General features: G+C 39.3%; 1 protein-coding gene across 3 annotated transcripts; it reads right to left on the bottom strand.

Moving 5' to 3' along the window:
* Positions 1 to 940: 940 nt before the first annotated feature.
* Positions 941 to 9,536, bottom strand: eif3d (eukaryotic translation initiation factor 3, subunit D). Of its 3 annotated transcripts, none has more exons than XM_061711048.1 (16): positions 9,450 to 9,536; positions 8,053 to 8,178; positions 7,921 to 7,966; positions 6,965 to 7,101; positions 6,775 to 6,860; positions 6,583 to 6,655; positions 6,266 to 6,387; positions 6,061 to 6,193; positions 5,811 to 5,958; positions 4,672 to 4,802; positions 2,747 to 2,832; positions 2,513 to 2,642; positions 1,900 to 2,042; positions 1,600 to 1,792; positions 1,418 to 1,511; positions 941 to 1,058 (listed from the first exon to the last, which is right to left on the bottom strand). In XM_061711048.1, exons 2-16 carry the CDS (start codon positions 8,173 to 8,175, stop codon positions 1,045 to 1,047), a joined length of 1,659 nt encoding a protein of 552 aa, XP_061567032.1. In that variant the 5' UTR covers positions 8,176 to 8,178; positions 9,450 to 9,536; the 3' UTR covers positions 941 to 1,044. The 3 variants fall into 3 exon arrangements, with proteins under 3 accessions (XP_061567032.1, XP_061567030.1, XP_061567031.1); XM_061711046.1 differs by having other exon boundaries at positions 9,365 to 9,531; XM_061711047.1 differs by having other exon boundaries at positions 6,266 to 6,381; positions 9,365 to 9,531.
* Between the last annotated feature and the right edge of the window lie 5,580 nt (positions 9,537 to 15,116).

Raw genomic sequence — 15,116 nt, 5'->3', positions numbered from 1 at the left:
CTGTCCAATTAGGCTGCAGTGTACTAAAGGCAGTGGTTTTCTCCGTCTGTTGGCAGATTGATCGGTTCATCTTCACAGAGAAAGAAAGAAATCCATAAAACTACCAAGAAGCGGCTCTGATGCAAAAATTCATCAGTACAGGACACGTCTGTTTTTTTGTGGTGAGACTTGGGACATCTGGACAAAAACATCCAGAGCTGATGGTTCAAGTTAGATTTGGCTCCACAAAGAAAACATTGACAGATATTGATGAAGGTTTCTGACTTCGGTGCTTCTCACGACAGTGACACTCCTTGAAATGCATCTAGAAAGCAGCCTAATCATGATCTTTACAAGTGCTTTGAAGCAGAGGAGGGAAGTTAAAACAGCAAAGTATAAAAATGTTAGTTGTTTATAACATTGCTGCCTTTAAAAGACATGAAAGACTTCCTCGATATGTTCTCGAAGTACCTGACAGGTGGTCACATTCAGATTGTTTGCAGTGAGAGAATAAAACCAAAACTCCTGCTTCCTTCTGCTCTCAGCACTGCTTACTGTATTACATCTCATACCCGGCCTAAGACATAAGTATCAGGGAAAGGGAAAGAAAAAAAAAAAAAAAAAAAAAAAAACGTAATTATGTCTTGTTCTAAACGTTCAAAAATACAGATGTATCAAATTCTCTCATGTGGAGAAAAAGGGTTAGTCCTTCTTTTAGATGCCAAATCATCATGTCTGGTATTTGTCAAGATGATTAAAAATGTTGTTTGAACAAAATAAATAAATTAAGTTTCCAATCGTAAAGGGCACTTGACAAAGTAAATAAAATCTTTTTTTTTTGCATTCAAATGAACTGAATATCTTTAAACTGCGATGCAGAATCTGCAAGACAATGCCGTATGAGATGACTTATTTAGATGACTAATGTTAAGAGTTCTTGAGAAGAAAAAACAACAAATCATTAAAAGCATTTGTCCAATCTGTCGTCTTTATTGAATGTTGAGAGTAATTTAATTGTTTCTGCATGTTGAAGGCTGCTTTGGTCACTGAAGCAAACTCCACACTTCAATTTTCTTCATCTGAAATTACAACAAATAAAGAGAACAGAATTAATAAAGAAGCAGTGGAAAAACTATCGTTACCTCGTCTTTTTTTCTCTTTAAGGTGGTTACGGCCGTGGTTCATCCATTTCCATCACATCTTGTTTTCTGCTTTGGTTCTCCCTCTTCTCTCCTGTCTGTATTCTCCATCCCACCTCCCTTTCACCAACGTATCCCATCCCTCCTCTTTATCACAAACCACCTCCATCTTGCAATTCAAACCTTTTCTCCAAAATGCACAACAAAGACTTTTCCTCTCATGTGCTTGTTCCTACTCCTGACATGAATAAAAATAAGTGACATATGGAATATATTAATGGCTGACAAGTGAACTGTACCTTCTTCCTCCTCATCCTCTTCGTCCTCCTCTTCCTCCTCCTCCTCATCAGAGCTGAAGGTTCCATCAGGCAGGCTGTAGACCCGGATCACTTGCTGTTTACGAGAACACAAGAGTGTGAATCAGTCGACCGCGACACCCGAGCAGCTGCCTCTTGCTCCTCTGTCGCCTGGGATGACTCACCTTGTTGGGGTCCTTGAGGATCAGGTACTTGCCCTCATCCAGCTTGCGGCAGATGTCGATGACACAGCGAAGGATTCCCCAGGCGTTCTCCATGCTCAGGTTGATCTGGCTGGCGAACTCGTTGGGTTTGAACTGCTGGGTTCCCAGGATGACGTGACGGGCGGAGTCCTTAACGTGGTAGCGAGACACGTACCTGACGGGCGCACACAGTGATGACTGACGGGCCAGGTTTTCCCTCGTTTTAATGGATTAGTGCTGAATGTCCCGAGAATGGGATCTTAAAGGGGTTGCCCCACTCACCCCAGTTTGAGGTACTCGGATCCCGCCAGCATGGCACAGCAGGTCCAGCGGGCCAGTTTGTAGCTGTTATTCTTCAGTTCAGTGGCCAGGACGGCTCCTCTCTGGGAGTCCAGCTTCTGACGCCAGTCCACCCCGTTACAATACTGGTGACGACACGTAATCCATTTAAACCTCAGTCACAGCTTAATTAATAGAAGTCAACAAATTTATGTAAACAATTAGTACAGAATTACTCCTCTCACTTTGTAAAACCTGATCATTTATGAAGTGAATAAAATCGACATCTGGATGGATTTAAATCTTTTAAAACTCGCTGAATAAAGTAAAAATGTTTGATTTCATTGATTCATTTTGACCTTTTTGTTAAAAGGTTACTGATGTTTTAAACCGCAGTTTTCAAAAACAACAGGACAGAGATAAATATCGTCTTAAAAGTCATTTTAAAATGGGAAATGTCCCTGGAAATTAGAACCACCATCCCAGATACTTCAATGTTTTGTGCTACTATAAGCAATAAGGTATAAAAACCAAGTCCTATAGAAATGTAAAACATTAACAGATTCCAAGTGAATGATGTTCCTGGAGGTGCGATTTAAAGTCTCTTGTCTTTTACCCTGGAGTCCCACTCGTTAAGGGTCTTGATGTTGACGAAGGAAACTTCTCCGTTGGCTCCAGTAATCGCTCCATCGTGCTCACAGCGGATGATCAGGTCGATGTCGTCTCCGAGCTTCCAGTGACGGTATCTGCATCACAAAGACGACTCGTCAGCCGGACTGGAAGCAGTTCCTGAACCCAGTGACACTGAGGTATGCAGGACTAGACAAGACGATAGCAACGCAGCATCTACCTGTAGGCCACAGATGCTACCTCACTCTTGTCCGTATCCTCCTCCACAAAGGGGTTGGAGTTAGAAAACTTGTGCCGCTCTCCACCCTGGATAACAGAAAACATGAATATGACGTATCCTCAGAGAGAAAGTACTGATGTGTGTGTGTGTGTACAGGGGTGATAGTAAAAAAAAATCCTGAGCCTGAACTTTTTTTCCCTGGGAGGTAAGCGAGCCACTAAGCCAAGATATATGCCCCGATCAACACAATTGTCATTTTTTGTCCTCTTAAAGTGTAAGTCTGGTGTAAATTGACCCATGGTCTGTTGTTCAAGCTCACCACATGCAGCCCATAGAAAACAGAATGAGTAAATTGAACAACATAGGCCAGGGGTGTGATTCCCTGGGAAAACATTTTGATAAATAGTTAATTAAATTGAATATTCTGATGACTTTTGTAGATTTTCCATATTTTTGTAGATATGCCTCCACGCTGCCAAACACACACAAACACAACCGCATGTGAAGCAGTAAATTGGCTTAGAATGGCCTATTTTACTGTCATGAGGAGGAAAAATTGTAGAAAAACATTAATGTCCACACTAGTATAAATACAGGTTTGCATGGCCTCACAAAATGATGCCGTTTACAATGAGGTGGCAGCACTTATGATTCTAATGTAGGGCTGAACGATTTTTGAAAATAATCTAATTGCGATTTTTTTCCTCAATATTACGATTGCGATTTAATGTGATTATTTTTTTTCAAGGTCCTGTTCTCATGTATTTTTCAACTACACAAATAATAAATCAGTCTGTTTCAAGTAGATTTTCACTTGAAATAAGTAGAAAAATCTGCCAGTGGAACAAGATTTCTTTGCTTGTAATAAGAAGATAAATCTTGTCCCACTGGCAGATTTTTCTACTTATTTCAAGTAAAAAAATGTACTTGAAACAGGTGAAAATTGTCAAATAAGTTATTTTTCTGGTGTTATTTTTCTGGCGATTACTCTAAATGTTGAAATAGCAGTAAAACCACATTCATTGATGAAATGACATAAGGGATGGAAAGCGGGGATGACAGTTTTACAGGGGGGATGATTTGGACCGTTTTTATTTCAGGGGGGGATGATTTGGACCGTTTTTATTTCAGGGGGGGATGCCATCACATCACCCCTCATCCCCCCTCAACTCGAGTACAGCTCACACGGAACTCAGAACTTCTTCATAAATAACTCAAAAATCCCAGAGAGAAAAAAAACACCAGCAAGCTAAAAAACAAACCAATAAAGCTCTCAGAGTAACAAAACGAACCAGCAATGAACAACTCGCAGCTGTTTTAACCTCTCATCCTCATGACCTGATGGGCTGCAGGTGTGGTTTAAGGCTGATTTATGGTTCCGCGTTACACCAACGCAGGCCATACGCCGTGGATTACGCGATCTACGGCGTACCCTACGGCGAAAGCTCTGCGTCGATTTAACGCGGAACCATAAATCAGACTTCACAGCGCTCGGCTCATACTCCTCGCCGCGCGCAGCTCCTCGCCGACTCCGCGCTCATATATTTAATACATTTATAAAGCCCATATATTAACAAAGCCTCACTTGGCCGAGCCCTAACGCTGAGGCCATGGTAGATTTAGGTTACACGCGGACACGCGGCACTGTTGACTTTTCCCTGCCGGCTCTGCTCACTGCTCACTGGCTGAACAGTCCCCGCACACACAGCGTCCAGCTGCGCTACGTTCCGCCGCGCGGCGTTCCCAACGTTGTGTACGCTACTCACCAGTATTACGGTATATGAAAAATTCATATCATAAGAAAAATAAACGGCAAACCTGATTTTATTTTATTTTTTTCTCGCAAACACCTCGGTATGCCGGAAATCCGGCGTGACGCCGGAGCGCTATCACCCCTGTGTGTATGTGTGTGTTTTTGGGGTTACCATGCGTAAACACTGCTGGCTGAAATTGTGGTTAATGTATGTGGCCTCCATCGCCAGGTTTCGTGGCGAGTTGAAGGAGTTGCCCTCATCCTGGGGAGGCTCGTTGGCCGTCTCACTCACGGTGAGCAGATCTGAGAGGAGCAGGACGTTCAGAGAACAAATCATCAGGTACACACACTGAACAGCTTCAAACAGAGCTGTTGCAAAAACTGGTTCTAGAGCACAAAGTTGTGATACCAATTGTTTATAAGTCTTATTTTTCATTCTCCACCATGTTATTTTATTCAGTCTTCCTTCCTTTGAAGTTTAGCTGTTTTTCTTAAGACCACGTTGTGCTTCTCTTGCAGTTATACAATCAGACTTGGTGTCGCCAACAATTTTTCTCGATACAACTGTTACGGTAATCACACACACACACACACACACACACACACACACACACACACACACACACACACACACACACACACACACACACACACACACACACACACACACACACACACACACACACACACACACACACACACACACACACACACACAAAAGAAAAAAACAACAAAAAATGCAGATGGAAACATACATTTAATCTTTTGTCAAATCTATTAAAATTTGCAACATCTTTAATGAACTGAGGCAAAATTTTTCAGTCTTCATTTACGGTTTATCTACTGGTGAAAACAGTATCTGGTGATATTAGATTAGGAAATGCCATTTATAAATTTATGCTGACCCAACATTTAATGATTTTTGTGTTTTCAAGTCTGCAGATACATTTCCAGAGTCAGAAGAAAATACTGAGGACTCTGAGTCTTCAGTTTTAATTGCTTTTCCTAAGATTAGATGACACTTTTCCAAATATGTGGGTTGCAAAGTTTTAGTTGGTTACCAAAGGAAAGAAGTGCTGCAACATGAGAGGCCAGCTCTGATCCTCAATCACAATAACGTCAGTGTAATTAAGAAAAATCATAAAATCAGCTAGAGATTGGGGCTAAGACTGCTTACGCTGGTGGAAAACCTGATATTTAAGATTGTGAAATTACAAAAAAAAAAACTTCTGTTAGATTCAGACGAGTTTCTTAAAAGAATATTTTAGTCAGACGCGTCTCCTGATGTGACCAGAACCCCTGAAAACTCACCAAAGTCAGAGTTGTCTCTCTTATCGAAGAACAGCTTGTTGCCAACTCTCTGCACAATGATGTCCCAGGAGTTCACTGAGCGGGTGCAGCACATCAAGGTGGCCAGGATGGCATCAGTGGCAAACACGTTACCCTGAGTCTTCGCCAGCTGGAGAAAGAAAACAATTAAATAAAACAAAAAAGGCCATAGCCACGATGAAGGGCTCCAAACAAGAAACTGGAAGAGCTAGTTCGGTGAAGACGTTCATACCTTGCGGATGACAGGATCATCGGTGGTGGTAACGGTATGGAAGATCCTCTTGATGCTCTTCAGTTGCTTTTCGTTGCGGGTGGTGATCCGATCAAAAGCCTTGTCGTAGTACTCCAGAGCACCGCAATTCTCACTGTGGGAAACAGAGAAAAAGCTTAAACGCTGCCCGTGTTCCGCTGATAAGCTGCAGTTCAACTCCACCTACATGTCAACAGGGTCAGACACCTCCATGTATCTCATCTTCATCAGTCTGGGGAAGTCCATCTCCTCCTTCACCTCCCAGTCACTCCTCACCTCCACAGATGAGTCTCTGGGCTTCAGCTGGGCCTTGTTGAAACACAAATCAAATCAAGATGCGTGTTTGCAAAAACCTTTACGGCCAATCGACTGTTCATAATACAACCATTTAAAATCGATTTTGACTGGAAATTGATTCATGAAAGATGGAAAGATGTTTTTCTTTTCCCTATGAACTGAATTACAGTCACTGAAACTATAATCTTGTAATCGGTGTTCAAATACCTGAGATTTTTGATCCCACTTCTGACGGACACCAAACTGCTTCTGAAACTTCTTCTGGAGACGCATACGATCTCTAAAAAGACAAACCAGAGCTGAAATTAGGATGTCTAAAGTCTGAACATCTATTAGACAATGTGCAGATGTAATCTCATGCTGAGGTCCTTCATCTCCAATCCTGAGCCATTATCTTACCTCTCCTTTTGCTTGGCGCTCTTGGGAAGCGTCTGCATGTTGAACTGAGTCATGTTCCTGCGGTCCTTGTCCCTGCGTAGGTTCCTCTGTGGAAACAAAGCCCATTCTGTTACTGAACCGTTGACAATACGATGCAGAGCACTTGCGTTCAGACGGAGATGTCTCAGCGTTGTGTGCTGATCTGCTGTACCTGAGCAAACCTCATGCGGTTCCTCTGGTAGGCTGTCTTCTGAGTCTTGGCGGTGTCCACCAGTTGGAAGCTTGTCTCATCCTCCTCGTGAAAGTAAGCATATTGACTTCCACCACCAAACTGAGAGGAATACTTATCTGAAGACAAAATGAGAAAATACCTTTAAGACATATACATTAACGCACGAGACGTGTTGCAGAAGAATCAATATTTCTTTTTACAACAGTAATTGCATCTGCTACAACAGAGACAAGCACTAATTCTTAAACCAAACACGAATAAACTAAAAAGTAGTTTAATGACCTTTTATTAAGATATATAACAACCTTAAAGGGGACCTATTATGGCATCTAATACATATTTTAAACAGGCCTTGAATGTCTTTAAAAAAAAGCTTTTGATTGTTTTTGCTAAATAAATGAGAAATTCAGCCTCTGAGCCATGTCTTTATCATCCCATTCTCTAATCTCATTCTCTATGAGGGATTCTGAGTGGGCGGGGCTATGATAATGAGGCACTGTGCTGATTGGCTGCCTGAATGACGCGATACACCGCTACGAAAAAAATGGCGGAAGCTCCGGCTGGCGGAGTTGTTGTTGTTGTTCCGGCCAGAGTTAGTTGTGGGCGTGGTTTCACGCATCGGAGGCCAACCGATGCAAATTGCATTTTGGTTACGTAACGAAAGGGAGCAGAATCTGAACGGCTGGTAGAAGCCACATCACACTGGATGGATCATCCGGGCGGCTGTACAGACACTGCAGAATTTGTTTGCTTTCCTCCAACTCTGGGTTGGCAGGGTGAGGGGAGACCACTTTATATATGTTAAAGCAAGAAAAAACGTGTTTTTCATAATAGGTCCCCTTCAAGTAAAAATGACCTCTAAATTGAGGTAAATCAGAATTAGCCCCAACCAAATTACATCTACCCAGCTGATTGCTGACAGGCGTCTCACTCACTTGTGTATCTCTTGTCTTGGTAAGTTGCTCCAGTCCAGTCAGCAACCTGTTAAATCAAACATGCACGCTGTAGAAACATCATTTCAACACTACTTGGTGATTTTACAGTAGATCATCTGATAGAGAACAAACCTTTCCCAGTCGGTCTCCTTTGCTGAAAGGCTGGTAGGGCATGTCTTTAAACTTCTCTGGGACCGCACATGGACCCCATCCGGACGGGTTGTCCTGTATCACAGGGGCGTTAAACTTCGCCATGACCTGAAGTCAGAGTGGAAGAAAGGACTGAACATGAACAGTGTAATAACAGACCAGTGTCCTAGTTTTGAGCGGTAGATATATCCAACATCTGAACGGGGTCTCAGGAAATAAGCAGCACTGATCTCTCCAGCAATGAACCCAAACAGACAGGCATTGATCAGATTGCGCAGTGGGCTAATCATCACTGACCCAACTTCATATTTTAGACATTCAATTAATTGTCAAAGCTAATTCAGCTGTAAATAATGTTTTAAAATCGTAGGATTTAGGATATACATTTTCACATTGATATCTTGTACAGCAAAATCAAATGCAACCATAGAAATGACTTATTCAACTTTTAATGTGTTCAAAAATTATTTACTCCAAGCCAGTAAAAATATATACAGGACTGTCTCAGAAAATTTGAATATTGTGATAAAGTCCCTTATTTTCTGTAATGCAAAAATGTCATACATTCTGGATTCATTACAAATCAACTGAAATATTGCAAGCCTTTTATTATTTTAATATTGCTGATCATGGCTTACAGCTTAAGAAAACTCAAATATCCTATCTCAAAAAATTTGAATATTCTGGGAATCTTAATCTTAAACCATAATCAGCAATATTAAAATAATAAAAGGCTTGCAATATTTCAGTTGATTTGTAATGAATCCAGAATGTATGACATTTTTTTCTTCTTTTTTTTTTTTTTTTTTTTTTTTTTTTTTTTTTTTTTTTTTTTTTTTTTTTTTTTTTTAAATTGCATTACAGAAAATAAAGAACTTTATCACAATATTCTAATTTTCTGAGACAGTCCTGTATATTCTTAAAAATATTTCAAAAGGATCGTCTTACATTTAGGTTTAACCTTACTTCCATCTTGAAACTGTCCATAATGACACAGTCCCGTGTGGGATATTTACATAAATACATTTTTACCAAAGACTGAATCAAACTAGCACAGTTAGCCTCACCAAGCTACTGGAAGACACATTCAGATTTGGACATAATGCTTAAAATTCTTGAATCACCTTGTGGTGTTGTGACAACATAGATAATTAAAGTGACAATATGTGTCTGTCCGGCAGATTGGTGAGACTTTAACTGAAGCTAACAGTGGCTAATGCTAACGCCCGTCATCCGTCCAGGTGGAGGCGCTAGCTAACAGGAGCTAACGCAGCTACTCGCCGTGATCACCTACATGCGTTTCTTTAAGAGTTCCACCTTTCACGTCAATTGAAGCAGCCATGTCTTGGTTAACTGTACACGTGAATCTAAAGGTTTACCGGGTAGGATGCCTCTCTGACGGGTCTTAAAAGTCCAGCAAACCCACGAGGATGTGAAACCCCGACAGAGCGCCGGTGTGAGAGGAAGTGACGTCATGTTGCCGAGCACACTGCACTTCCTGCCAAAAAACCTGAGGTATGAAAAGTGAACAATAATAAAATAATAAATATGTCTGTTGTATGGGGAAATACCACTTGAATGCGTAGCCCCCCCTTAAAAAAACAAAAACAAAAAACAAACAAACATGTGAACCGTTATTTTATTTTATTTTTAAAGGTACTACCGGAAAGTTCCTACGTCATCCCTGCACAATTGACATACAACTTTTTTGCAGTTTATGAATGTGACAGATCAGAATCCCCCCCAAAAAAGAAATTCTCTATGCAGGACTTCCTTCAAGCTGAGGCCGCCAAAGAAGACAGAAGATGTCAAAAAAATGAAGAACACATGGACAGGTTCCTGAACCTTTTAGAGAAAATGGTGGACCAGACACCTCATCAGCAGTAGCAGCACATACACTGCAAACTTTTTTTTTTTTGGTAAATATTTCTGTGCAAATGTTTTTATATGGAACAGCACCTTTCTTTGTTTTGCGTGCAAGGTTTACTTTTTTCTTTTTAAAAATTGTATTTGAATATAGAAAATAAAGCCTTTTTTACTGCAGATTCTCTCACTATCCTTATTTTACTATTGATCTCGTTGTACAGTTTATAACTTGAGACATTACCTTACTTTGAGAAACCCCAGAAGAGAAAACTGTTGTGTAACAAGTTTTATTAGACAATTTAAAAGTATTTCCAAGTGAGTAAAACCACACAAGTACAAAACTATTAAACATATGCACGGCGTTATTTGGATAAACTGAGCCCCTGTTGCGGATCTTAAGGTTACCTTTATGCCTGAAAAAATATTAAAACTTAATAAAGTGCCATATTAACAGCGCTACAGCTGAAGTTAAAACAGCTTTTAGCTCTGGGCTTCCTGATCAGGCTAGGGATGAAAACGAGGGGGAGTAGGAGAATTGGGACAGGCACCTGGGCCAAGTGCCCTAGATTTCAAGTGCCCTAAAATCTCCCCCTTCTTTTTTAGGGGTTAGGGAAGAAAAGAAGTGCGAGTGGAGTTGAATTGGGATTGGCCCTTAGAATCAGGTTTATTGGCCAAGTCAGGTCAAACGAAAAAGGGAATTTCACTCAGTTATTTTTTCTCACTGTACAGACAAATGACAGCTCTTATTAACATATATACAAAAAAAAAAAGAAAGAAAAAGAGAAAGGTGCAGCAGTATGAGGTAGACATGGTTATTGAAAGGTGCATTGTTACAACATATGATTGTGGTTATTATTATTATTATTATTATTATTATTATTATTATTATTATTATTATTATTATTATTATTATTATTATTATTATTATTATTATTATTATTGCACAGTAGTTGATTACTCTGAGACTCTATGAGTGATGAGAGTTCATCAGAGCAACAGCTTGGGGGAAGAAACTGTCTCTGTCTCAGAAAAGGCCATGCTGAAGTTATTTGTTATTTTTGGCAATTTCCAATAAACCTGTGCTTTTTGGCCTCCGAAGGTATGGTTTGGTAATCCATCCCCGGGGACAACTCCTGCCCGTCATCAGTCAGTGCTGCATCACACAGAGTCTGGAGGTTTTAGCGTACAGTGCTCTGTAGAGCTGTCCAGAGGGCAGGAGTTCAAACAGACTGTGTCCTGGGTGTGAGGGGTCTGCAGAGATGTTAACTGCCCGTTTCCTGGTCCTGGACCGGTATAGGTCCTGGATAGATGGGAGGTTAGTCCCAATTATCCTCTCTGCAGACCTAATTGTCCGCTGCAGTCTGTGCCTGTCTAGTTTGGTGGACGATCCGAACCAGACAGTGATGGACGTGCAGAGAACAGACTGGATGATGGCAGTTTAGAAGATGGTCAACAGCTGTGGCAGGTTAAACTTCCTGAGCTGACACAGTATGATGAGTACTAAGCAGTACTAAGATGACAGTAATACACACATAGTTTTGTAAGTAATGCAATTAAACAAACCATCAGGTTATTTTTATAACAGTGATCATGAGCTGTAAATGTTGGGTTTGTTAGTTGTCTTTATAATATAAAAACCTTAAGTTGCTGCCTGTTTGAATGTGACCACTGGAGGACAGCAAACACCTGGAGGAATTTTATCATTATCAAACAAAACATTTAACCAGCACCTCAGTTACGTTGTACATATACTTCCGTTTACCTTTCAAAATAGAAGTCATTTTTTTGGCTTGGTTCTAAGAATTGTCATAAGAATAGCAAGAATAAATAAATAAATAATGAAACAATTCACAAGAGTTTTTATTTTAAACATTATTAAACTGAATATATAAGTTAACAAATAAATAGATAAGTGAATAAATCACAACCATTAAAATGTTAATCTCTCCTTAAAACCAACAAATACTAATTTAACATTTTTATTTTCTTTCTGCAAAAACAGAGAGTGTACAACCAATGGAATAATACTTATCTTTAATCTTGAGCTACTTTTGTTTCCATTTTATGTTTTTGTTATTTAAAAAGGGAGAGTTTGAAAATGTTTCCGTTCTGCAGTTATGTTATAATTGCAGTTATTTAATGAGACATATAATGCAACTGAAAAACACAGTATTAACTAAGAATCAAACAATCTTTCCAATCTATTTCTGCCCATGACATATTACCTTTTGGTGTAATCCTCATTACATTACACATCTCTTTAAATGGTGAATCCTTTCAAATAATTTACTTGCAATTTCATAGTTGTATGCTGTTGTATAGGTATCTTGTGTCTTCTCCAGGTTATTTAACTTATATAACACTAGAGCAAAATAAGTGGTTGATAAAGTAGAGCCTATTACATACACAATATTGCATGCAAGGAAAAGCTTTATGAATATATTGTCATCTCCCTTTGGTTTCTCCCACAGAGATTCATTCAAGCTTCATTCAATGCAAATCCCATAATGGTAGGTTTCCGCATTCAGCAGGTGAAAAAGCAGCATACTAATTCAGTCTCATGCACAAATCTCTTGGCAGAACTCAGGTGATAAAGGATGCTGCTTCTCATGTCAGCTGTATGTCAGCTTTTTCCTGCATTTGTTTTCATTTACATTCCATTTAGTGTACTCACAATGAAGCCCAGATTCTATATAAAATGTACTTTAAAAAGACACACAGAGAATAATGACATTTTCATGTTTTTTTGTGCTGCAGCGTCGCCTGGCAATAGCTGTGAGTCATCAAACATGCCCACTGTCGTCCTTCGGGGATTTCTGGAGCAACGTTGACAGCAGATGGTCAGCTCAGTGTGTGCTCACCGATCTGTATTGTGTATCCTAACAGGGATATTACTCTGGCTGATTGTTTCTGTAGACAAAACTCTTTTTTTAATGCTTTCACACTGATCTGCACAATAAATTGGTTGGAAAAACTTTTATCTCTTCTAGTCACAGTTTGGTTTCATTTTGTTGTTGCAGCAGTTTATTCCAGACTGAAAAACCATCTGATTTGCCAATGTTCCTGCTCTCTGCAGAGTGAGGTCCCGAGAACCTTTTGGAGCTAATGCCACCTTGATGTGGACCTTTTGTGTTTTTGAAAGATCTGGTAATGTGCTCTAATTAAAAAAAAAGTGCAACACAGTTTCTTTTTCTTTTCTTTTCTTTTAAATAAAAGTTTATTCTCCTGTTAAACCATCTTTGTACTCTGCATGTTTCATATTTGCCATTCTGAAACTTTAAGTTTCAGTGCATTTCAATGCACAACAATGAGCATGCACATTTTGGTCAAAATTTGGATTTAACAATTGGGGGGGGGGGGGGGGGGGGGGGAGTGTTGCAGTTCCTGCTGATTAATCTGCAATAACTGAATATTTCTTAGTTCCTTAGTTCTTCTTCAAGTTTACTGTTGCATGTACACACTGTGCTGATTGTTAAAAGGAAGTTAGGATTTTTTGTTGTTGTTGGGTTTTTTTTGTTTTTTTTTTCTCCTCAGCCTAAATTCTCTCTGGTAATTAAGTTTGAATCTGACTAACTAAACACTTGGAGTCAACCCATGCAGAGTCTTCATTCACCTTTTTCTTAAGATTACCAAATTGTTACGGTTCTCACACCTGACTCTTCTGACTCATCTGACTCTTCTTGGATGTTTCCTGTCATCCCCATCAGATTACAGCTCATTAATAACATTGCATTTTTATGGAATTTCTTCAGATATTAATGTTAAACCATAAATAAATGTTTTGTTTTATGGATACATTCCAGCAAAACTAATTGGCTTCCTTTCAGGCTCAGCTGATTAGTTAATTATTGCAGATTTAATTAAAAAACAGGTAAATTGGTCTGCAAAAGTTGGGATCTCTTATATTCAAAGACAAGGCATTTGATGTTGACAGTCATCAGATATATGTCACATGAGGTATTCCTTTTGAAAGAATCCTACACAATAAGTGCTGCTTTACTGGTGATGTTCTCTCACCAAGCATTTTAGTCTCTTAAAAGGGAGTCAGTCATCCCTGAGATGTTTATTATCATTATTATAAAAAGGAGTTCAGGAATGCTGCTGTAAAAGGTTTTGCTGCCACAAAGAAAATTAATTTACAGCCGAACACAGTGAAAACGTGACCAACATCCTTGAAACTGTGATAATGAATTCCAGAGTGTCTTTGTTGGAAGACTGTTTCTGTTTTCGGCTCATCAGAGGTTTCCCCTAAGACATTTCACCTCTGTTTATTCCCTTCATGTTTTTTTTTTTACACATTTTTTCTTGTCATTTACCGTAATCACAACTGATACATAAAGTAGTGATGAACTGCACTCATTGATGCTATTACATGTATTCATTAAAACAACACAAGGGAAAAACTGGCTCCATTATAACAGCTGCTGATGGCAACCAGAGAATCTCAAAAAGATCATTAAAAAAAATTCACCTCTGTGAAGTTTTGAAAATTTTAATAGCAGCCACAATGACCAAAACCCCAAAATGACCAATAAAACATCCAAAATGATCATGAATGAAAGGATGGGAGATGCAAAACTTGAGAAAAGACTTAAAGTGACCAAAACATACACAAAATATCTCAATTATGATAGAACCCAAATCATGCATGATGAGATAGACAGATACACATTATCAAGATGACTAAAAAAAGAGCCCAATTATGAAAATCGAGTCTAAAAATAACCAGAGAAAGAAGCATAATTTGCAGAAAGAAACTGAATATAATCACAAATCTGGTAATCTTCTATTATGTTTGGTATTAGCTGTGTATGTGTATTTATATGTATAGGTGGTAGGTATGTGTGTACGTGTGAAAATCTATGTGTATATATATGTGCACTGTGTATGGGTGTAGATGCAAGCATGAATGTATCAATGTGTATGTGTGCGTACTGTATATACGTATGCTATATATGATTTGATGGTATAAAGGTTAGGGCATCTATAAGATCGTTAGCTTCAGCCCTAACCCTTTCGTTCAGACTTATGTACCCTTTCTTGTTTTGTTGGATGGACATTTTTTCAATGACTGCTGATTGAAATAAACTCAAACTCAAACTCAAACTCAAACAAAGAGAATCCAAATGACCACAGAATATCTCAGCTTAAGAGATGCAAAATGATTACAAACCCAAAAC

Source organism: Cololabis saira, chromosome 21, assembly GCF_033807715.1.
Source record: "Cololabis saira isolate AMF1-May2022 chromosome 21, fColSai1.1, whole genome shotgun sequence".
In the NCBI taxonomy this organism is placed as follows: Eukaryota; Metazoa; Chordata; class Actinopteri; order Beloniformes; family Belonidae; genus Cololabis; species Cololabis saira.
Note: the sequence above shows the minus strand (reverse complement) of the source record. Positions and strands in the feature narration are given on the sequence as shown.